Source organism: Drosophila eugracilis, unplaced genomic scaffold (genome assembly GCF_018153835.1).
Source record: "Drosophila eugracilis isolate 14026-0451.02 unplaced genomic scaffold, ASM1815383v1 contig_2161, whole genome shotgun sequence".
NCBI lineage: Eukaryota > Metazoa > Arthropoda > Insecta > Diptera > Drosophilidae > Drosophila > Drosophila eugracilis.
The window spans coordinates 186,439-210,282 of record NW_024573046.1 but is presented as its reverse complement, the minus strand read 5'-3'; the positions used below and the strand labels follow the sequence as shown (position 1 = coordinate 210,282).

The window sequence follows — 23,844 nt, the reverse complement described above, 5'->3', positions numbered from 1 at the left end:
GATCCTTACGAAACATATTTGAGCTTTAAGGGTATTCCTCCCTTCGGTACATTCTGTTTTATTCTTTCTTCTGTATGGTTTAATTGACGTTGCTCTCACGCACACACATGCAGGGCCCAGCTGATGGCAGTAGACCGCAACGGGCCAACCCTGCGAAAAGCAGAAGACAACAGAAAAATTCAAAACCCCAGGAATGGGATTGGGACTGAGAATGGAACTGGGAATGGGAATGGGAAGTGGGTGTGCGTCGATGTGGGCCTACAAACAATAATACATTGCACACTCGCCATATGTACGAAGATATGTACATATGTATCTGCTTGCCACATGAAACCAGCATACACGCACACATACTTATATAGAAAATTTCATTAAAAACCACTTTTAGGTTTTAGTTTTTGCAACCCACATTCTTTGTTTTCGATTTTGCTATATACAGTAAGGGCTAGCTAAAACAAAAAAACAAGCTGACCAAAGTAATATACTAAATCTTAAATGTTTATAACAATAAAAAACTTGATTATGATTACTATAAATTGATAACTTTTTAAGATAGAAAATTCTCTAGACTTTATAAAGCAGAACACACTGTATATCTGATCTTTGCGTAGTTACTTCACCATGCAAATATGTTGCTTTAACCTTATAAATGCAAGACGCCAGCGGCGACGTGGACTGAGACCGAGACTGAGACTGAGACTGTTTTGGCCCTGTTTTTGGACTACGCCAAAATTAATGTAACAAAATGCGCTTAATTTATGTGCATATCATTATGGGTAGCTCGCAAAAATGGATCACCAAAAAAAACAGAGCTATTTTTGGAGTCTTACAGAATCCAGCAGGAAATTTGTTTTTTTTTTTTTCGAAAATTTTCATATTTTTAAGATACAAATTGAACTGCCTTGAGATACACCGATTGTAAGACTTAAGATGGGAATATATGAAATCAAAAGGTGTTAATATGAAAAATAGTTATTAAAATCACATACGAAAATGATGAAATTTTATATTATACTTATATCGGGTCCTTATTTACTAACCCTAGAGATTGGCAAACATCTTGAATGCCTTGTCTGTACAGATTTTTAAGTTCCTAAGACTGATTGCTGCCTCTGTAGACCTCGGCACCCACGTGAGACAGAGCGACGTGTGGTTTTCGCTACTTTTTTGCCCACATTTCTTTCATTGCCAGCTCGAAACAGCTTTACTTGGCGCTAATCAGATGCGGCAACACCAACAAAACGCACGAAAACCAGCTGCTGCAGCTGGATATAAAAAAAATATATACATATATATTATATATAAAAGTCTCGCCAAAAGCTGACGCCGCAATAAACAAGTCAAGAAAGCAACTACAGAGTTAAAGGAGACAGGTGGAGAGATGCGAGGGGGTCTGCCTTCCAGACTGAGCTATGTGGGTACAGTTGCGTTCAGAAAGGTAGTACTTTGTACTCGAAATAAGTATAAAATTCAGTATTGATGTTTAAAACTCATGCTATAACAATGTACGATTTATGAAATAAAATATCTTTATTTAAAGTAAATAATATTAAGAACTACTCGTTTGACCTTAGCTGTACTTATGTCTTGCACCTTTCAGTCTGAGAGGCTGACTCTTCCTGCCCTCCCTATAGTAACACTCAATGGGCGTGAGTGTGGAATAGTGTGTCTGTCTGGTAGCCCATCTAAATGACTCAATGAAAATGTGTTTTTTTTTTCAACTATTTTATTGAGCAATTGCCATGAGACAGAGGACTATAAATATACTTTAATGTGCTACCGAGAATACACAGTTGAGCTTATAATAAGCTGAATAATAGCTAATTAACATTCAACTATTTTTAGAATAAATAAACTAAAAGCAAATAAATCAAAGCTGTATTATGTCTTTTGAAAAAGAGTTAAACTGCTAAAAGGATACATAGTTTATGTAGAAGAAGTTTCACTGTAGTAGAAAAGTTCAGGCAATTTAAACAGTTCACTGAAAGTTCACTTGCATACATTTATTTATTAACAGTAATTTGTTTTTCTAAGTGTTATTCATTAAAGAGTTTAATTTAAACCGCAGATAAAAAATATTCATATTAATTGAAAGAATTGGAATTTGTCTTTCTAAGTAGATTTGTTAGAAAATGTTTTCTTTTACAATAACAAAATACGGCTTAGTCATATTTATTTGTATATTAATTTCAAAAACGAGCGATATCTGTTATGCCTTTATTCTTAAGATCTAGTTTTTAAGCGATCTTAAGATAACATTTTCTGTGTAGGCCGAAACAGCAGTCTCGCCACCCACAGAAATCGAGTGAAATCTTTGCGAAAAGCACGCAAAAAAAAAACCCAAATGAAATACAAAATAATTCATATCTTTCACTTTCCCGCGGTGTCTGCCACTCGCACATTTTTCCGAAATTTTCAGACTGGTGCGGGCGTAATTGCGACTCAACGACAGGTGCAACAATGTGGGCAATGCAGTGCGATGGGCAATTAACGGAGCAATTAGCAACAGTATGGAATTTGGCGATTTAGCATTATTACATTAACATAAAATCGTGTTGGTATTTATATCACGGATTGCGCGAAAGCAGACGAGATTAACTCGAAGAAGTACTATATGCTTAAGTCTTGATTATTTTACAGCTCAGCATGGAGAAAGATAATTTTATGGCAACAGAAGAGGCCACAATATTAGCAATCAAACTAAACTTATTAACAAAAATATCAATTATAGTTAATAACGAAATAAATAGTTATCAGTAAAGAAGTTTATTTATGTTTTTTTTTTTACCATAAATCAGTTAAAATTAACCAATTAGTGTTACACTTTTGGACCGTGGACTGTTAACCAATCCTTGGCTGAGATTTCTTCAAACGTTTTTTCGCCTTTTTAGCCAAACTAACCGTCCATGGCCTTGGGTTTCGGGTGCTTAACTCCCCCTACTACTGCCAACCACAAACGCACGATCCAAAACTCGCATCCCCTCACTTTTCCCATCGTGTCTGTGCACGCAAACTAATTAAGCCGGCAATTAATGGCTGTATTTTTTGTTTTTTTCGTTTATTTTTCTCCAATTGCGTTGCGATGCCGAAATGGCCAAAAACGACGGAGTGAAAATGTATTTGCAACTTGAAGATGACCAAAAGCGGTTAACTGCAATGCCAGCTGGTTAAATACAAATAATATGTATAAGAAGAAATGGAGAGGTGGGTTGGGGTGGGTTTGGCAACCCTGGCAGTGCGTGCATGTTAATGGCAACCACGATGAAATATGATGGAAATGGAAGAAAACAAATTAATTGCGAAAAATGTACGAAAATTTTCACATTCAATGACCTTGACAATGGCTTTGGCCCAAGTCGCTTAACTTGTTTACTTTATTTCATTTTTTATTTAATTTTACGTGTGTGAATGTGTGAGTGTAGAAAACGTGACGAGTTACGTACTTTTGGAGAAAGGTCGTTGATCATGGCTAAAAGTTGCTGTTTTTTTTTTGTATTTTTTTTATAGCGGTTTCAAAGTCAACATCAACGCGCTGTTTTTGGCTTTTTAAGTATTTCTAGTTTCAATACCCCCTCCCCTATTCCTCTCTCTCTCTCTCTCTCTCACTATCTTAACGATCGATCCAACGTAACCTCAGTGGCGCAAGGTTAATAATACCAAAAACCCAAAGACATTGGCCCGGGGAAATTTCTTCGATTTTTTCCATCGCCTTGCCAAAAATATGATCAAACAAAAAACAGTCGAGCAACGAACTTGAGAGAAGCAAATAAGGCCAAATGCGAGAATTCAAAATGTTGGTTAAGAAACGCAAAGATTCTTGGGCTTACAAATTTTTGCTACCCAATATTCAAATATTGGCTGTGTATTAACATACATAAATATATGATGTAGATACAAATGTATCTTAAGAATAAGATCACAAACAAACTGTGAATCATTTGCAATAACTTTATAGGAACACTTCAATTTTTTTTTTTATCCACCACTGTCATCATTTTTCCAGCTTTTGTTGCCTGTTATGTGGCCCACAAACCAAGACACGTTTTATGGCCATTAAAGCTGGCTGATCAACGCTAAATACCAAATACATAATGAATACATTCGCTCGAGAAAGAAATGATGATGATCGCCGGGCGGGGAAGTAGAACTACTACATACTCCACACATAGTTGATGCCTCTCGACAATCCAATGCCGACTAACCATATTTGGAGCAATTTGAAGCCAATTTCCATCAGCTTGCAATCGCTCCATTCTTGGCTATATGATTTTAACCGTTAGCCGGGGCAATTTCCAAAGACTCGTCTACAAGATAAGATTGTGTCATTCGCTATCTCTCTCTCACTTTTTTTTTCGTTAAAGAAAACCAAGAAAGAGATGATGAAGAAAAAGAAGTATGTAGCTTGGGGAATGTGGAATTTCGCGATGACGTCGGCGAATTTTTTGGACACAGAACCATGAGTAGAACTTTTATAAACTTAAAATGCTGTTGACTGGAATTTTCTTTAACTTAGTGATAAAAAAGATAAGCTTTGGGGAATTTTTAGATAATAAAAATACAAAAACAAAAGAGTTTATACATACATACATATATCAATAAAATTATAAAATTAAAAGTTTCTTTACTAACCGATTTCGTAAGGTATTCTTCGATCCCACTTCTAGAACCTTTTCAGCTCCAATTTCGAAAATTTTCTTCGAACCAAATGCAATGCTTCATTTTTTGGAATATTTGCAATTTGCAGGCTCTCCTTTTTGATTTCAGTTTCTTAACCGAAAAGCAAAATAAAGCCAAAAACAGCAAGAAGGCAACACCAAATGTGGCAAAACGGAAGGGGCGGGGGCGCCAGCAAGAGGAAGAGGGATGGGTACATATATGGGAGAAATATGATGATAATGGAAAGACAGGGCGAGGTAGCGGGGTTGTGGCTGGGCGCGACGTCACCGACGTTGGAGCCACTCCTTTGACCATGTGTGCGTATGTATTCGTGTCGCATTGGGTGTCTGTGTATGCGTTTGTTGTTTTCTTTTTATGCTTCGCTCCCTGTAGCGCCATCTCGCTTACGCCTTTAGCATGTTTATCGCACCGCATGTTGCCGTTTCCTTTTATGCGTCACATTGGCTCGAAATAGGCAATTATTTAAACAAAGATTAGTCAACGAAAACGCGAAAATAAATAAGTCAACATATTGTTACTTATTGCCCATGTGTGTTGTGAACAGCCACAGGCCATAACAACAACAGCAACAACAATTGAACGGCGGCTTTCCCTCTTTCACTTTTTTTGTTTGCAAGCCAAGTGCGAGCGAGATGGCACGACCGGCAAATGCGAATAACGCTGAAAAAGCAAACGAATTCTGGCGAAAAATATCAATCCGACCGATAGGAATGCATTTGCAATAACAATTGCGATATTTGTATATTGTTTATGCCGCGACTCGGGCTCAAAAAAAAAAAGAAAAAAAAATAATACACATTTTGGGAGAGAACCGAATCGGGGGCTTATCATTAACAACAACAAGAAAAAGCGCACTGAGTCACAGCCTCTGGAAAAATGCCGCAAGTCGGAGAAGGAGAGAGAGCACAAGACAAGAGAGCAGCTCATACTGCATTTGTGTGTGTGTGTCGAGTTGTCTCTCTTCTCGTCTCTGTTGCGCAAACGCATAGCCTACACTGCGAAAAATCTAAGATGTATATTTTTAATATAAATACATAAAACTAACAAATGAATTTGAAAAGTCTATATTTACAAATTGAGATTATAATATATTATTAGCTCGATATTGTAGTTTGAATAAAGATTGATATAATAATAATATTGTTATTCTATGAAATCAAATTCCACATTTCTATGATTACCCTTACTTTTGACAACGAATTTTCATATCATAAATTATAGTTTTACTTACTTATTCCTGAGATTATTTTATTTTTATCCTATACTTCCCTAGGAAATATCATTAAAATTCGTATAATAAATTGTCATACGACTAAAACTTTCTTTCTGCGTACTCGTCTCTTGACTGGCAGCTGTTTTGCAGATATTGTTCAAAACCGGCTTTGGCTATAGTGCTATATTTTCCACGGTTTCCAAATACTCTTCCCGTAAATGTGCAACAGCTTAAAGAAGGGTGTTTTTCAAACAAAAATTAAATACAAGATTCGGTATTGTTAAATCTGAATTATCTTGTCTTGCAATTCTTAAGATAACTAATTGGAATCTTAAGGATGCATAACACGTACACATTTCCCATTGGAACCCATTCTAATAGTAATATTATAACAAAAAATAAACAACATAAACATTCTTATCTTGCGTCTTAATAGTAATGATATTATGGTTTTTGTATGTTTTGAGGAAATAGGACTAACCCAGCATATTAGTAATATAGTTAGTAATATTGTTTAGAAATAATATGACTAGTTGTGAAAAAATTCATACATCGTATTGTGACCATCAAATATTTCTTCATAACATAAAGATAACGAATATGGGTATCGAATATATGAGTAATAACGCCCCGAGAATCTGAATCACATGCCCATAGCCCAAAGGCGAAAAATGCGAACGAACTGATAGGACTCTTGAAACTACACTATACGACGAGATATAGACACACACACCCAGTTGCTCTCGAGCTAAGGAAATTCTCCGAAAACGAAAAACCGACCGAATCGTCGAACAATTCATACCCATATATGGTAAAAGTTTTGGACTCAAGCCGAGAGCGGAGAGCGCTGCCACTGATAAGGTTTTAGCGCTAAGCGGGCTTTATAAAACGGGCGGCGGGACCAGTTTTCATATCACTACCGTTTGAGTTCTTGTGCTGTGTGGATATTCCTCCTGACACAAAGCCGCTCCATCAGCCAGCAGTCGTCTAATCCAGAGACACCAAACCGAAAGACTAATTTATATTTATTTAATTAATTTTAATAAAACACACCAAATGTAAGTATTCCTCCCAAGTCTCCATCAAAGTACAACCCCACCATCAAAACAAATCGACAAAAGCCGCGGAAAATGTGTGTTTTTTTTATAAACAAATAATTTTTTTATGTGCTAGTGCAAAAAAGTGATCTGAAAAGAGCTATTATTAAGCTAAAGAGTTATTGTATTGACCAAAAACTCAAAAAAAAAAAAATACACAAGTTTGGCCTAAAATTGTAAACCAAAATTGCAACTCCAAAAGCATCATAAAAATTGCACGGTTTACTTGCTACAAGAACCAGAGTTTTAAATACTATAACTCAAAAATCAGGATATACAAAGATATAAAAGTCACTAAGCAGCTAAGATCCAACATGCAGGATATTTAACAACAATCAAAATTTTTAAAATAATGTAAAACTAGGATTTGAAGTGCTGAAACAGTTAAGATCATTGAGTTTTCTATAAGACCCCCGCTTTATAATGTGGGCGTGTCACGATTTCACCCAGAGATATGCCAAATATCGAATTTGCAATTCAATTCGCCAACACTTTCTTTTTTTCCCACGCCCAAAAGACCCCAGATCGTCTATCATATATGTTTATGCGATGATACCAATATAAAAACCCATATAACTAGATCAGGTTCTCGAAACTAGTGACGTAGGCAGCCGTTTCGGCTTAAGCTGAAATTTTTGCCGGTTTCCCAAAGTTGTAGTTGCAAAAATGGAGAAAACCTTCAGCTATATATGTATGTATATAGTCGCATATACAGATATAAATATATCTGTTTGCAGTGCGAGAGTGTGTGTGAGAGAGCGAAAGCCAGACGATTTGCTTTTCGCCTCGAAACATGACCATATATGGTCACAAAAGTTGGCCACCGCAACTCAACACACCAGCGCTCTCTGTCGCACACATGCGACTTAAGGCGAAGAGCGAGCGAGACGGATATTGGCGACGCTGACGCCGACGCAGGCAGCGATCGAAAAACGCAGTTAACTGGCATTCAACATTCACCATCGACTTCCAGTCAGTTCATTCCGTTCATTCCTCTCAAACCGTGCGGTCGCTCTCTCAGCTCAGCTCGCCAATTGAGTTTTCTCGCCTTAAATTTGTTTAATCGAACAAAAAAGGTAAATTTAACTTAAATAATTTCGCGGACTTTAATTGTCAAATTTTTGTTTAGTGCTTGAATACATTTTTTTTTTCATTTGAAATTTTTGTAAAAGTTTTATCAGCCGCCATTTTAAGGGCGCATACACACGCATTCATAAGCTTCGCTCTCTTTGGCGGTTCTCTTTTGCACCGGCATTCGTTAAGTGCCGTCTAGAAGTTTCTCCCCTCCTTTTTTGACCTTTTCATATTGCGGTTTTTTTTTTCGGGGTGGGGCTTTCCTTCATCTCTTTCTTTTTTATACAGTTTTAAAATAATTTTTTATAAATAAGAATAAAATTTAAAGTGATAATTTAAATAAAAAGAAATATTAGTTGGTGACAGTCATTTACAAATAGATGAAAAGGATTTTTATATTTAAAATTTAATTGTCATTTTCGAGTTCGGCAATTTGTGTATTTTTGTGAAATGTTTAGTGTAAACTGGTGTTTAGCAAAAAATTAAAAAGAAATCACATAAACTTCCAACGTTTTTCCAATTTCAAATAGGAAACACAACCCAAGATACTGAAAGCTAAAGATCCTCTCTTTCTCCCATTGCAGCTTACAAAATGTGTGACGAAGAAGTTGCTGCTCTGGTTGTCGACAACGGCTCTGGCATGTGCAAGGCCGGATTTGCCGGTGATGATGCGCCCCGTGCCGTCTTCCCCTCGATTGTGGGCCGTCCCCGTCATCAGGGCGTGATGGTCGGTATGGGCCAGAAGGACTCGTATGTGGGTGATGAGGCCCAGAGCAAGCGTGGTATCCTCACCCTGAAGTACCCCATTGAGCACGGTATTGTGACCAACTGGGATGATATGGAGAAGATCTGGCACCACACCTTCTACAACGAGCTGCGTGTGGCCCCTGAGGAGCACCCCGTGCTGCTGACCGAGGCCCCATTGAACCCCAAGGCCAACCGTGAGAAGATGACACAGATCATGTTCGAGACCTTCAACACACCCGCCATGTATGTGGCCATCCAGGCTGTGCTCTCGCTGTACGCCTCTGGTCGTACCACCGGTATTGTGCTGGATTCTGGTGATGGTGTCTCCCACACCGTCCCCATCTATGAGGGTTATGCCCTGCCCCATGCCATCCTGCGTCTGGATTTGGCCGGTCGCGATTTGACCGACTACCTGATGAAGATCCTGACTGAGCGCGGTTACTCGTTCACCACCACCGCTGAGCGTGAAATTGTCCGTGACATTAAGGAGAAGCTGTGCTATGTGGCTTTGGACTTCGAGCAGGAGATGGCCACCGCTGCCAGCAGCTCTTCGTTGGAGAAGTCTTACGAGCTTCCCGACGGACAGGTCATCACCATCGGCAACGAGCGTTTCCGTTGCCCAGAGGCCCTGTTCCAGCCCTCGTTCTTGGGAATGGAGGCTTGCGGCATCCATGAGACAACCTACAACTCGATCATGAAGTGCGATGTTGATATCCGTAAGGATTTGTACGCCAACACTGTGCTGTCCGGTGGTACCACCATGTACCCTGGCATCGCCGACCGTATGCAGAAGGAGATCACCGCCCTGGCTCCATCTACCATGAAGATCAAGATCATTGCCCCACCAGAGCGCAAGTACTCTGTCTGGATCGGTGGCTCCATCCTGGCTTCGCTGTCGACCTTCCAGCAGATGTGGATCTCCAAGCAGGAGTACGACGAGTCTGGCCCATCCATTGTGCACCGCAAGTGCTTCTAAGAAGGATCAGTTGGCTTGGCAGGATCAACAGGAGGAGGAGGAGAACGATAAGGATCAGGATCATTTCGATTCTGAATCTGGAGGAGAAGTCGAGGAAGCAGCAGCGAAAGTGCAAGTGCGAGTGGTGGAAGTTTGGAGTGCAGCACAACAAGATAAACAGCAAAAACACCAACAACTACAAGATGAAAAGAGCGGAACCACCTGCACACCATCATCATTATCATCATCGTTTTGGGAGCGTGTTGTGTGGTTCCAGCGTATTAATTTAATTAATTTATTCCACTTGAGATATGATATGATATACTATGTATTGTTTTTTTTTTTATTTGTAAACCTTTAATATAACAACAAACTACAAAAAAAACAAAAATGAAAATGAGCGAAAAAGCATATTCTGCCATTCCACATACCACACCACACACACACAAAACACCAACCAACACACGCACACCCACACTCAAACACACAATCGCGGCATGACAAGGACATCAAGATGAAGAAGAAGATATTCCCCAAAGCGTAAAAAGACACACACACACATTGCAAAACACAAACAACACACTAGCGTTTTGTACAATTCGTCAGCAACCTTATGTATTATTTTTTAATTATGATGTAATTATAAACAAAGTGAAACAAAAATATGAAAACAAAAAGGAAAATCAAAACTGTCTTCTCTTTCCCCTTCCTCGCTCTCTTTCTCTTGCTCTTTGCTGCTCTCCTCGCCTTCTCTGTCTCTTTCTGCCACTTATTTGCCGGCCGGCAAAATCACCCATACACATACATACACTTACACTTGGCTGCAGTTTCGCGTGCGATATTCACACACATTCAAGCATACAAGCATATGTATTTTTTTTTTAATTTGTACACTTTTCTAATTGCATGCGTATCGAATGATAAGTTTACGCCTGAAAATGTTAATTAAAATGTGAAAATGCAACTGAAAAAAAGAAATGAAACAACTACAAGCGAACTATTTGGTATATGTATTTGTCAAATGCCGTTGCAACGGCTTGGGAAAGGGAGAGGGCAAGAGGTCGTTGATCTGAAGCTGTGAAGTTGGCTCTCTCGCACGCAGGCACGCATGCTAATAATGCGATTAAAGTTCCGTTTTAAATACCAAGATCCAAATAAAACCAAAGATAATAAGGTAAACACGCTAACACAAATCGCTGGCATAGTTTTATTAGCCAGTTTGGCCAAAAGAAGTGGCTCCAATCGCCATTTATCCGGTTTTTCCCAGCCATTTTCCATTCATGGAGCAAAAGAAAAAGGGGCACCCATCTCTCTATATTTTTCTCACTGATACAAGTGCATGTGCACTGAAAATAATGGGAATAAGTAGAAGTAGAAGTAGGAAATTTATCGAATCTATTTAGATAATATAATTTTAGAGCATACGAAATAATTTTTTCCCGTGTAGCTATGGGCTCTGCTTGATTTGGCGCTCGGGTGCTACGGTAAAAGTTATCTTATTGTGCTTTCTCCTTTGATTCTTCGGGTTCAACGGTTCCGTTTTTGTTGATCTCGTTCTTCTTCTTGTCCTCTTTCTAGCTGTTCTCTTTTGTTTTTTTTTTTAGTTTCTGCAGCGGATTTCGTAGCACCTTGAGCGTTTAAATATAGTTAGTGTTTAATACTAATCAATGATATTCGAATCAGCAGTACCTTCTTTTTGGGATTGTATTATCTGGAAGTACGCAAATTTTAATATATTTTTTGTTCACTTAGAGGTATGTTAAGATATTATGATACAATTTTGAATTGATTTTTTTTTTATGAAAGATTAATAATGCTAATAATACACATTAAAAATATAATAGTATAAATAGAATCCATGGCCTACAACAATATTATCTAAAAAATTTGTAATCTTGGCTACCGAAAAAGTTCCGGAAATACTTAGCTACAGGGTATCGTGCCACGCGCTTACAAAGTAAGCCTAGCTGAATATTCAGCAATGTGATCCCTTTTAGCCAAAGGTCAACGGCGTGATTGGCCAAATTTGAATATCCCGCCATGAGTACGCCGTACTTCGCACAGAACCTCTTGGAACAGCGATACCTCCGGAGTGGCATATACGATCGTGGGTGCCAGAAAAAAAAAAAAACTAAATCACCATGACCATACCGGAAGCTTTTAAGGATCAGGAAATATTTGTTACAGGCGCTTCAGGTGGGTATCATACCGATTCAAGATCGTGGGTTATATTATCTATACACGTATTTAAAATTTGTAAATATATATTTTGTACAGGCTTCGTGGGCAAGGCCCTGATCGAGAAGCTATTGCGCTCCTGCCCAAATCTAGGTCGGATTTACGTGCTGATGCGGCCCAAGAAGGGCCACACCATTGAGGAGCGTCTGCAACAGCAGTGGGAGACGAGGCTATATGAACGCCTGCGAAGAGAACAGCCCAATGCCCGATCCAAGTTGGTAGCCATAGCTGGGGATGTGGAGCAGCTGGGTTTGGGTATTAGTAAAGACGATCTTCTACGGCTACGTAATGTCAACATTGTCTATCACTCGGCAGCCAGTGTGCGGTAGGCTAATCCATCAATTTATCTTATATTTATCTAATAATATTTCTTTAATTTTTAGTTTTGATGATGCCCTGAGAACGGCCATACTCTTGAATACACGCGGAACCCACGAACTGGTCAAGCTGGCCTTGGAATGGCGCCAGCTCAAGGCCTTTGTTCATGTATCCACCACGTACTCGAATCCAGGAGTTCTGGAAGTAGAGGAGCGAGTCTATCCTCCGCTAGCAGATTGGCGAACCACCATAAAATTGGCCGAGACCTATGACGAGGAGATCTTAAACATCTTCAATCTCAAGTGGGTTTATGGGTTTAGTAGAGTCAATGGATTATCATTATCATTAACTTTATTCCAGATACGGTAACTTCCAGCCGAATACGTATACATTTACCAAAAGCTTAGCCGAGCAGGTGGTTAATGATTATAGGGATAAGCTACCCATACTTATCTTCAGGCCATCTATTGGTAAGATTATTTACTATCTTTAATATAAAACTAGTGGTCTATATATGTACTTGTTACAGTGGTCTCTACTATTGAGGAACCTATGCCCGGCTGGGCGGATAACTTTAATGGCCCCACTGGTCTTTTGGTGGCCTGCGGCGTGGGAATTCTTCGCTCCCAAAATTGTGATCCGAATATTGTTGCCGATTTTGTTCCTGCTGATATTGTGGCTCGTACCCTAATCACCTCGGTCTACAAGTTCATGGGGGAATCCCAAACGAGGGCTAAGGATAGTGAATTGTATGTGGTTAACTGTGCCACGGCAAATATATCACCGATTACCATGGGCGAGGTGATCGAAATTGGAAAGACATTTATAAGAAAGAATCCTTTTGAGAAGACACTTTGGCTACCCGGCGGAGGAATGACCACCTGTCCGGTTCTTCACTTCGTACGGGTGAGTTTGTTTGGGGTCTATACTGGGTATCCCTGTTGATTGTAGAAGCTATGAGAGTTATGCATTGATCATTGATATATGGCATAGAATCTTTTACAGCACCAATTTAATCTTAATATATTTCCAGTTCTGCACTATGCATCTTTTGATGGCAGTCGTAGTGGACATTTTGCTCCGTCTCTACAATGAAAAGCCTTTGTAAGTTAGAACGGGAGGTTAAATATATATATATATGTGTATGTAATTTCCTTTAATTATTTTCCAGCCTTATGAAGCTGCAACGCCGGATTTTCGCCGCCTTCAGTGCCTTGCAAGTGTTTGCCATGACTGAGTGGCATTTTCAGAATAACAATTTCCGGGCATTGCACGATATAGTTCCGGCCGATGAAGTGTGAGTCTAGCAAAAATTAAAACAAAAAAAATTAAATTCTTAAACCAAATTAACTTTCCCATACCTTTTAGTTCGACCTTTGGCTTTATGCAGCATGCAAATATCAACTATACGGAGTTTTTCCAGCATGGAATTCGCGGAGCCAAGGAGTTCCTTTTAAAGGAAAGTCCGGAGAGTAGCAGGGCTGCCCGTTTCCGGGTTAAAATTTTCTATGTTCTGGACTTTTTGTGCCGGGGCATCGTCTACAGCTTCCTGCTGCGTCTGATATTCAGGTTTTTAGTTAGTCTTTGGTAGCAAAGTACCATTGTATAGTTCCATTGTAATTGCAAGATTTTGCTCGAGTTGAAGAAAATATATATATCGCATTGGCATTGGTTTAATTATGTTTTATTAACCAAATATAGTTGTGGTTAGTTACATTCACAGTTTTGAATTTCCCGCTTACTCTTTTGTCAGTCTGGCAACATTTCAAGCACGCCACCTGGCGGATCGAGTGGCATCTCAATGCAGTGGCAGCCCACGCAGGGTTGCACTGAAATTGGCAAAAAACAAAATGGAGGCGTATAATATTTTTGTTTGGCATAGAATATAAAAAATCCGTGTTCGTGTGTGCAAGGAACGCCGTAAACAAACGCCGTAAAAGCGGGCAAACAGAAATAACGCGAACGGAATAAGGCAAAGCGATCGGGAACCGCTGGAAGGAACCCGTATCTCGGCGTATCATTGGAAGGCAAAAAAAGAACCGGAGGAGTTCCATATTCGCGAATTTTTTTATTTGGTGGGGCGCTTCCAAGGCAGTAGGCTTCCCCCTTCCCGGGAACTACAGCTAATTGGATTGGACTGGAAAGAAGAAGAGCGCGGGGTAGTGGGATAGGAGGCGGACGTAAAGAGGACGCCGCGATGGCCACCACCCAGCAATATTCGCTGCGGTGGAACAACTACCTGCGCCACCTCACCTTCTCCCTGGACAACCACCGGCTGAACGATGACTTCGTGGACGTCAGCCTTTGTGTGGATGGCAGAAGGATCAAGGCCCACAAAGTGGTACTCTCCTCCTGCTCATCGTACTTCAAGGAGATCTTCAAAGAGAACCCCCATCCGCATCCAGTCATTATTTTTAAGTTCATCAAGTTCGAAGATCTCAACTCGATTATCGAGTTTATGTACCAGGTTGGTTGGCCCACTGTGTAGTCCTTTCAAGGGCAAGATTCCACCGATCGCAATGATATAAGCCAATGTTCAGGGAATCTTCATGGAATTCTTAAAGGGAGAACAAGAAATTTATCATAGAAGTTAAAACAACCTACCAAGTTCATATAAAACTCCTTGCATTACGGTTCTTCTATTAAGTTACTATCATTATGTACATAAAGTGAATTTCCCAGTTTCTTAGTGCTCCTATTTGTCTAGCTTAATTCCTATGTCTCAAACTTGAATCCACCAACTAATTTTCTATCATTTTTAGGGTGAAGTCAATGTGCAGCAGGAGGCTCTCCAGTCGTTCCTGCAGACCGCCGAGTTGCTGGCCGTCCAAGGACTCACCGCGGAGGAGAAGGAGAAGCCGCAGCTACCAGTGGCACCGCTGATTAGCGAACACAAGCTGATCAAGACCATACCAAGCACCATACGCGCGGTCAACGAGCAGCACCAGCAACAGCAGCAGCAGCAGGTGGCTAGTGTGGCCCAGGCGCAGTCTGCTACGCAAACCATCGATATACCCACGGCCACGTTGCTGCAGGCAACCACCGCCAATCAAGTGCAATCACAGGTAGTTGCAGCTGCAGCAGCAGCCGCACAGCAGCAGCTCCAAGTCCAGCAGCAGCAACAGCAGCATCACCATGTACAAACCACCCAGATCCAGCACATTCAAGTGCAATCTGCACCGCCCCCGCAACAACAGCCGCAGCAGCAGCAACAACAACAGCAGCAGTCCCAGCAGCAACAAACGACGCCGGTGCAGGCGCAACACTTGACCATAACCAATGCGGTTGCCCTGCCGGCGAGTAAAAAGCGAAAGATCACCTTCTCGGACGATGATGACAACATCTACACCACCGAAACCGTTGACTATGCCGTCAAGGATGAACAGACCATAGTGAAAAGTATGTCTTGAGGGAATTCTTGCTAAGAATGTATTTTTAAAAATCTACTTTGACTTTCCTCGTCCAGCTTCCGATATGACTTTCCTGCGCGGCGCCGTCAAGATGGATATACCCGATTACATTGTAGGTGAGGTGGATGATCGCCTGTCGGATGGTGCCACGCCGCAAACGTCTCAGGATGCAACCACTGCAGCGAACCAGAATGTGGCTCAATACTCCTCCGAGTACGAAATACTCACAGAGTCCGAAATGGAGGAGAAATACCAGGCGGATGCGGACAACGCCGAAATTGCCATTGAGATGAGTGAGTATCTAAGGTGGAAATCTTAGAAACGAGATTATAGTTACTGACATTATCACTTGATTTTAGCCCGATTGCTGGGGAATGCCAGCGGGGCGGCAGGTGCGAATTCCGGCCAAGTAATGGATGATGCGGGTGGCGGCGGTGCGACGAGTGGTCCCTCGACTACGGTGTCTGTGACGCCGGTCAAATCGGACAACAAGGCCAGTGGGACAAACGGTGAGTTTCGAAAGTCATAGATTTATGTTTAAGCAGAAAAGTAAGCATGTAAATAGAAAGATTTGAATTATAATTTAAGTTTTTGTAAAGGAATGTGTAATTTATGATTTCTAAAGATATACCTATTTGTATTTTCTAAGTTTATAGTTTAGTCAATTTAATTTCATTGTATTTTAAGTTATGCTAAAGTGGCTTCAAGTGGTTGTGGCTAAGCATTGGAATCAAACTGCTTTATAATTTTGTATACTGCCCTTTTGTAGTTAATTATGGATTCGTTTAATTGAATGTTTTATTTTATTTATCAATTAGTTGTTGTGGTTGTCGAATATGTCTCCAAAAAAAATAAAGAGAAATGGTGTGATCTACCAAAAAAAAAAAAATTGGATAGCAAAGCAAAAACAATCGATCGATCGATCCGGTGGTAGAGACTGTTATATTGATTGTACGTATTTTCTGTATATTTTTAGATTCGCCCAATAATAAGTGGACAGAATGTCAGTTTTGCAAAATGGTTATAACCACGGTTAATCTTTGGAGACATATTCGCACCCAACATACACCACAACCGCCCCGCAAATGCGATCTGTGCAATAAGAATTTCAAGAACAAATACAGTCTGCGTGAGCACATACGCATCTCCCATGAACAGAAGGTGGCCATCAAGACGGAGAACTGATGCGTGTTCATTAGCCTGGGCCGCCTGCGTGCTGCCGGATCGAGATTGGGATTTATCGATAAGGGAGAGAGATATAGTTAATTACGTCCAGCTTAGCGAGAAGCCAACCAACCAACCAACCAGCCAGTCAACCAACCAACAAACCTTCATTTCCCCATCAAAGCTCCCAATAAGAAAAACAAAAAAAAAAAAAACTAGCCAAAATTGTCAACTCAAATGCAAAGCAGAAATAAGTATGAACTTAGCGTATGTTTGGGCACTCAAATAGCCCTCGATGTTTAGCTCCCCATATATATATAGTTCGATTATATAAATCTACGGAATAGCTATTAAGTGCAATCAGTCAGTCGGAGAGTGGAGCTGGTAATCCCGTCGTTGACCAAGCCATGATGTCATGTGTCCTCGTAATACGTGCATGTACCACTTGTATTTAGTCCATTATTTGCTTTAGATATATTTTTTTTTATTATATTCATAGAAATGGCAAAGTACAAGCCCTACCCCGCCTTCGCCCTTCCAATCCATTTAACCAATCATTTTGTATATAAAACCATACACTTACGGTTATCTTTAGAGTTCAGATAGAGTGATACTATATAGGCGAGGAATTCACCTTTACTGTTCACTTTATTCAAGCTCTCTTTTAGTTTTGTATATAGAGCTAGGCGGCTTAACAAAGTACTTTTATGACCCCATTAGAAACCCAATCTAAAGATTTCTGTGGCAGCGCCAGAAGAAAGTCTTTTTAACCAATTGAATTCCCCGGAAAGTTCTTTGTACTTTGCTCACAAAAAAAAAAAAAAACACAAAAGAAAAAAGAAAAGCAAAAAGAAAGAAGGAAAACCCCTTGTGTACAAATTTAAAACAGGATACGAAAACCCAATTACCCAGCGCGCTTTTTTGACCATCTGTGTTCAGCATTAGAGAGCGTTGGCAAATTATTGTAAATTAGCTAAATTAGTTATAGTTTAGTTTAAGATACCTCACCACCCCCTCCCCCCTGTTTACACACACACACACACACATACAAAAAATGCAATCGACATAGTTTAGTTTTTTTTGGTATAAAACTTAGTTGGATTAGCCCACACGAGCCAAGTGAAAAACGGAAGTCATAGTGTCTACGCTAGGATTAGTTGAAAGTATTTTACAAAAAAAAAAAACAAAAAATAAAGATAAAGAAAATGAAAGGAAACCCTGTAGAAAACCCTCTCCAGGATAAACTCAAAACACACGCAAACACACGGATACATACTAAAGATAATCTAGTTAAATGAAAGAACTCATACGTATTACTTATCGATCCGCATATTGATCTATGTATACACCATATAGTTAATGTTATAAATCCATAATGCCGTAATGTTTGGACTGAATCCAGTTTTGATGTATCACTTCGACCATCGTAATCCTCTAGGAAGCTCACCCACCCGCAACTATTTTTCGCCCATTTTGAGATCCCTGAATGAGATCTCAGAAGTACATTTTATCAACGAAATAATGGGATTATGGTTGGTTTAGGTGATATTATTGACTGATCAGTTCGTTCATTGGGCGGATCACATTAGTTCTTACCTGGACTATAGCGATAATTATCGGAGATTCCAATGCCACCCAAAAAGAAAAAGGAAAACCTTAAGTCTAAGCAATGTGTACGTAGTTTGATTTATATACACATCAACGAAGTGGATCTAACTTAATCCAAGTTTATTAATTCGTTTTGCTAGAAACAGAAAAAAGAAAGAGACAGCTACAGAGAACGAGAAAGAGAGAGAGAGAGAGAAAGGGAGGAAAAAATAAAAGAATGCATGTAAACCATTCAAGTTTTAACTTATTTTCGGGGTTTTCTTTTCAAAAAAAAAGGGTTTTTGGTGAAGTTCTCTGACTAAAAACTATTCTTTCTTTTAGCTGCCAGTAAACGGGAACAAAAAACTAAACCTAACACTGTATCGGAAGCCCCAGAAGCCCCGCGACGTACTGCACCAGTGGCCCAGGGAAGTGATGACGAAAACGTTCAGGACCCTGGCCTGGCTCCATTGAGCTGCAGTTTTTGCAGCAGACATCTGAAGTCGGTGAATGCCTTGAGGCGACACATTGCCTGCCTACACTCGGAGATCCAGGGCAAGGAGTTCGAGTGCTTCATCTGCATGAAAAGCTTCAAAACCAAATGGTCCCTGTCCACCCACAATTCCCGTTTCCATCGCGAAATGGGCTGCTCGACCAAGGGATTCTCAAAGGTCGAGTACACCGATCAATAAATCTAGGTATGCCATTAATTAGACTTAGTAAAGAGGGGAGAGTATACGTACAACTAGATCGTATTATATATCATATATATATATATATATTTTCTTAATGTGGCATGCAAATTGAAATTTTTTCTAAAAGCTGGTTCTTAAATTAAAAATATTAACTCTTGGAAAGCAAATTTAAACAAACGTTACATCAAAATGTTATGGCTAGCAAAGAAAGCTTAGTTTTTAAGAAGGAAAACCCGTAGCTAGCAGATTTTATTTTCTATTTTTCCAATTTTTATCTTTTTCTTGCTGAAAAAAACAAAAGAAATAAAGTTTTTTGAAAGCCCTTCGCCAGATTTTTTTGTCAAAACAGAATCAATTTTTAAATTATTTTAAAAACACAAAATCATGTTAATTTCTTTTGCTAAATCCAGCCACTGGTCCTTGTACATACTCGAAATTCCATCCCAAATAAAACTGGATATTTATGATAAATGATTAAAATGCGTTTAATGACTTAACTCTACGATTTCCACTTGCATTGCGTGGAAAATCTACTTAAAACTTTCCATAAAAAAGGAGTAAAAAAAAGAGAATATAACGAGAGATGTTTTGACGAATGAATAGGGTCCAGACCTACAGGGTCTGCAAGCCGGGCAGCGGGAACTTCCTGCTGAACTGAGCCACGTTCTTGCGGATCTCCTCCACCTGAACCTTGATTTCCGCATTCTCGGCCAGCGTCTTATGGTAGTCAGCCAACTTGGGACTGCTGGTTAGTTTGGCTGCCTGGGCACCCACCTTAAGTGCTGCATCAATGAAGGCCACCACCTGTTCGATGTCCTTATCGGCGAGACCGCGAGTGGTCAAGGCAGGAGTACCCAAACGGATACCCGAGGGATTCATTGCAGACTTATCCCCAGGCACAGTGTTCTTGTTGCAGGCAATGCCCACCTCCTCGAGAATGTATTCCGCCTTGGCGCCGGTCAATCCCGCCTTGCGTACATCGACCAGGACCAAATGGACGTCAGTGCCCCCGGTGGCCACCTGATAACCCCTCGAAATGAGGCCATCACACAGGACCTTGGCGTTCTTGAGGACCTGCGTCTGGTAGGCCTTGAACTCCGGGGTCTTGGCCTGCCTGAAAGCCGTGGCAATTCCTCCAACGGCATTGTTGTGTGGACCACCCTGAAGGGATGGGAACACAGCCTGGTTGATGCGCTCCTCCAGATCATACAGGACCTTATCACCATTAGCCTTAGTGCTACGTACTCCCTTGCGGAAGAAGATCACACCGGCTCGAGGACCTCGAAGGGTTTTATGGGTGGTGGTGGTCACAATGTCGGCGTATTCAAATGGCGATGGAATCAATCCGGCGGCCACAATACCAGCAACATGAGCCATATCGGCCATCAAATAGGCACCCACATCATCGCAGATCTGACGGAATCGGGCATAGTCCAGCAGTCGGGAATAGCACGAGATGCCGGCAATGATGATCTGCGGCCGGAATGTCTTGGCTGCCTCGGCCAACTTATCGTAGTCAATGATTCCCGTCTCCGGGTTCACTTTGTACGGCATGCTCTCGAAGAAAATCGATGTGGCCGAGATTTTCTTGGTGGGCGTGAAGAAACCATGGGTTAAATGACCACCATCGGGCAGATCCAGACCCATGATCCGGTCATGGGGACGGCAGACGCCCGTGTAGACAGCCAGATTGGCCGGAGATCCGGAATAGGGCTGGACATTGACGCCCCACTTGTCCTCATCCAGGTTGAAGAGTTCGCGTCCTCGTTTCTGGGCAAGAAGCTCGATGCAGTCAATGAACTCGTTGCCACCGTAGTACCTGCCAGAGGAGACAACCAAGGATTAGATATGGGATCCTTATATAGTTTCCTTTTCACTCACCTCTTGCCGGGATATCCCTCGGAGTACTTGTTGGTCAGACAGGAGCTCAGACTCTCCAGCACCGCCACCGAGGTGAAGTTCTCACTGGCAATCATCTCGAGACCTTCCCGCTGGCGCTCCTTCTCCTTCTTAATCAGTTCGGCCAACTCTGGATCGCCCTCCTCCAGCGTGGTCTGCAGCATCTTCTGATCGGCCATGTTCTGTTTAGGATTGAGGAATATATATAGTATATATATTGTTGATCGACTGAATTGCAAGACGATGCGTTCGCTAGCACGATCGTTGGATTTGTGTGAGCTATGAAAAACCGATCCCTGCCAGGTCAGCTATTCACATCCATCAATAATGTTTTCATTTCGTTTTGAAACAACAAAAATATTTATTTATGTTCCATCGGGAATTGCGAAAAATCACAAATATTTATACACATATATTTATAGGTTCAATGGGTTCAGACAAATAGCATTGGAAAAGTTCTGTTGATAAGCAGCGGGCGGACGAAGCTATCGCCAAGCGGAGATTAGCCCAAGATACACCATGGCAACCACTTGAGAGGCTGGTCCCCTCTCTCTAATTCTCGATTAGATTGGCCAAATACGAAATTCTATAATATAACCAATAATAACCATAACTTTTGGTTCATCACTTTGCCAGGCTTAGAAAATACGACCCCCCATGGCTGGGAGGGAATCTATTTGCGTTCCGCCTATCGCTCTTCATGGCAATGTACCTTCTAGATTGACTTTCGTCTGGGTCACAAGTTCAAATCACTAGGTGATAAGGAGACCCCCCAACAAGCCCTCTCTCCTCAAATGACGCACATTGGAAAGATCGGGAACATAAAGTCGAAATATATACTTAGATCAGGAAAATACAGAGGTAAGTAGAAATTATAAATGGAAACACTTAAGGAATGCCAATTCCCAGACACGTTTAAGTTCTTTAGACAAAATTTTATTTAAAAAATAAAACTTATCACTTTTTGCTAGTTATAGTACTAATATAAATTAGCAATACAAATTTTCCACCCTTAAAAAGTTGAAAACTGGTCTCCGGCAGTTCTCAGTTATGTAAATTTCTATCATTTTTGACCACACAAAACCATCTTTTCTTAGCAACTAATAAACTTGGTTAACAAAACCGCAAAACACATAAGTTAAGATCATATTTTATATAACCTTCTATAAGTTTCTTAATAGAAATATTAATTTCCCAAAGTTTTCCAAGTTCTCTAGACCTAAAATCTTTATAGACCTTTTCACAATCTCAATAAGAGGCGGAAAGCCTCGCACTTTTTTTTCCACCATAAAAATGAAAATTGCTTACACAAAACATTTGCCTTTATGCGAAACTGGAAACTGGTATTTCCCCTTAAATTGATTGCTAATTTCTGGCCACGAAACATGTGTGAAATGCTAAATATTTGCCATTATCTTTATCTATATCTGCCCACATTTGTATATACATATGTAAGTAGAATTCCATTGGCAGAGGAAATTCGATTTACTGGCCATTGCCAGTTTATTTTTTTTTTTTGTTTTTTGTGTTTTCTGATATCAATATTATTCTATAAACAAGTGCCAAGTGAGACTAAAGAACAACACTTTTTGATAGGGCCAAAAAGCCAGGCAATTTGAGTAGGCCTAAACGAGTTTAAGGCTGAGGCTGAAACATTAATCAAAAAGATGTTCTCTTGGCAAAGTTGAGTATTAAATACCCTGTCTTAAGGTTGAATAAATGAATAAATATTTATGGAGTTATCAAGAGAAAAGGCATTTAACATAGGTAACAAGAGTTTGCGACTTTATAAATAATATACATATCTACGTATGAGTATGTATCCTGATCCTGAATAGGACCACTAACCCAGCTAATATTGCCATGTTCGTCTGTTTATCTTGAAGACCTTTTAAAATCCCTTGAAATAATCTTATTATTTTCCTTATAAATACCGATAATTATTTTCAAGGGATGCAAGATGCACCTTCCAAAAAAACCTTCCTCCCATAACTAAAACACTCCACGTAAGGGTAGCAAATTGAGAAGAAAACACATGGTTTATCAGACAAGAACGAAAAAACCAAAGCACATGGCAATAAACCGGGTAAACAAACTCCTATATATAACCGAATCACTCACTATATATTAACACTGATCACTTAGAGGAGTACTATATCCAGATAGTACCAGGTTAATTGCTCAATTGATTAGAAAATTAGGTCTTGGGTTTCTGGGGGAGGGCAGTAACTTACCTTTAAAGTGCTCTGCTTGCTGTCCGAATATCGTCTGATCGTCGGGAATAATGCCGATGTCTGGTTTTTGGCGGCGACGCAAGTTAAAGCTCCGCTCAGCTTTTGCGCGGCGAAGTTAACCCGGTTGGTGACTTTGGTGTTCAGGTCCCGACTAAAGCAAAACCGAAGCTTTTGTGGCAGTGTAGAGCGCGCCTGCTGCATGTCTATATAACTCTGTAAAACCGAAAGAAATTGTTTAAGATATTTTATATATTTTTTTTAGGATCTCTCCGCTTTTTTTGTAAAACTCACACGGCTGCGTTCGAATCTGAACTGCCGGAAAAAAAACATGCTTCGCCGTCGTCGAGAGATCAGGCGTACGTGATAAGCGTTAGCGATAACCCCTAACCTGTGACCGCGGTGATAAGGCCGTCGAAGAGCTCCACTGCTCGTTATCTCTTGGTCAGCATCCCAAATTCCAATTTATTAAATTGAAAAACACGCGTAACAATATAAACAAAGTTTAGTTAGTTATATCAGCTGTTAGAGTGGCCCAA

General features: G+C 40.3%; 4 protein-coding genes across 5 annotated transcripts; 3 read left to right on the top strand and 1 right to left on the bottom strand.

The window, feature by feature from the left end:
- The first annotated feature begins 7,948 nt into the window (after window positions 1-7,948).
- On the top strand, window positions 7,949-9,959 carry LOC108103209 (actin-5C). Its single transcript, XM_017208599.2, has 2 exons — window positions 7,949-8,063; window positions 8,646-9,959. Exon 2 carries the CDS (start codon window positions 8,654-8,656, stop codon window positions 9,782-9,784), a length of 1,131 nt encoding a protein of 376 aa, XP_017064088.1. The 5' UTR covers window positions 7,949-8,063; window positions 8,646-8,653; the 3' UTR covers window positions 9,785-9,959.
- Window positions 9,960-11,681: 1,722 nt separating this feature from the next.
- On the top strand, window positions 11,682-13,987 carry LOC108103239 (putative fatty acyl-CoA reductase CG5065). Its single transcript, XM_017208639.2, has 8 exons — window positions 11,682-11,959; window positions 12,041-12,326; window positions 12,385-12,621; window positions 12,680-12,789; window positions 12,849-13,225; window positions 13,353-13,423; window positions 13,491-13,616; window positions 13,688-13,987. Exons 1-8 carry the CDS (start codon window positions 11,905-11,907, stop codon window positions 13,908-13,910), a joined length of 1,485 nt encoding a protein of 494 aa, XP_017064128.1. The 5' UTR covers window positions 11,682-11,904; the 3' UTR covers window positions 13,911-13,987.
- A 136-nt stretch (window positions 13,988-14,123) lies between these two features.
- LOC108103237 (modifier of mdg4) lies at window positions 14,124-19,376 on the top strand. 2 transcript variants are annotated; one of them, XM_017208637.2, is made up of 5 exons: window positions 14,124-14,786; window positions 15,082-15,718; window positions 15,786-16,022; window positions 16,089-16,238; window positions 18,823-19,376. In XM_017208637.2, the coding sequence occupies exons 1-5, from the start codon at window positions 14,517-14,519 to the stop codon at window positions 19,170-19,172; spliced, it is 1,644 nt and encodes a 547-aa protein (XP_017064126.1). In that variant the 5' UTR covers window positions 14,124-14,516; the 3' UTR covers window positions 19,173-19,376. The 2 variants fall into 2 exon arrangements, with proteins under 2 accessions (XP_017064126.1, XP_017064127.1); XM_017208638.2 differs by lacking the exon at window positions 18,823-19,376 and adding an exon at window positions 16,706-18,109 and having other exon boundaries at window positions 14,141-14,786.
- Window positions 19,377-19,635: 259 nt separating this feature from the next.
- On the bottom strand, window positions 19,636-23,686 carry LOC108103236 (serine hydroxymethyltransferase). Its single transcript, XM_017208636.2, has 4 exons — window positions 23,600-23,686; window positions 23,309-23,521; window positions 21,057-21,256; window positions 19,636-20,994 (listed from the first exon to the last, which is right to left on the bottom strand). The coding sequence occupies exons 1-4, from the start codon at window positions 23,636-23,638 to the stop codon at window positions 19,788-19,790; spliced, it is 1,659 nt and encodes a 552-aa protein (XP_017064125.1). The 5' UTR covers window positions 23,639-23,686; the 3' UTR covers window positions 19,636-19,787.
- Between the last annotated feature and the right edge of the window lie 158 nt (window positions 23,687-23,844).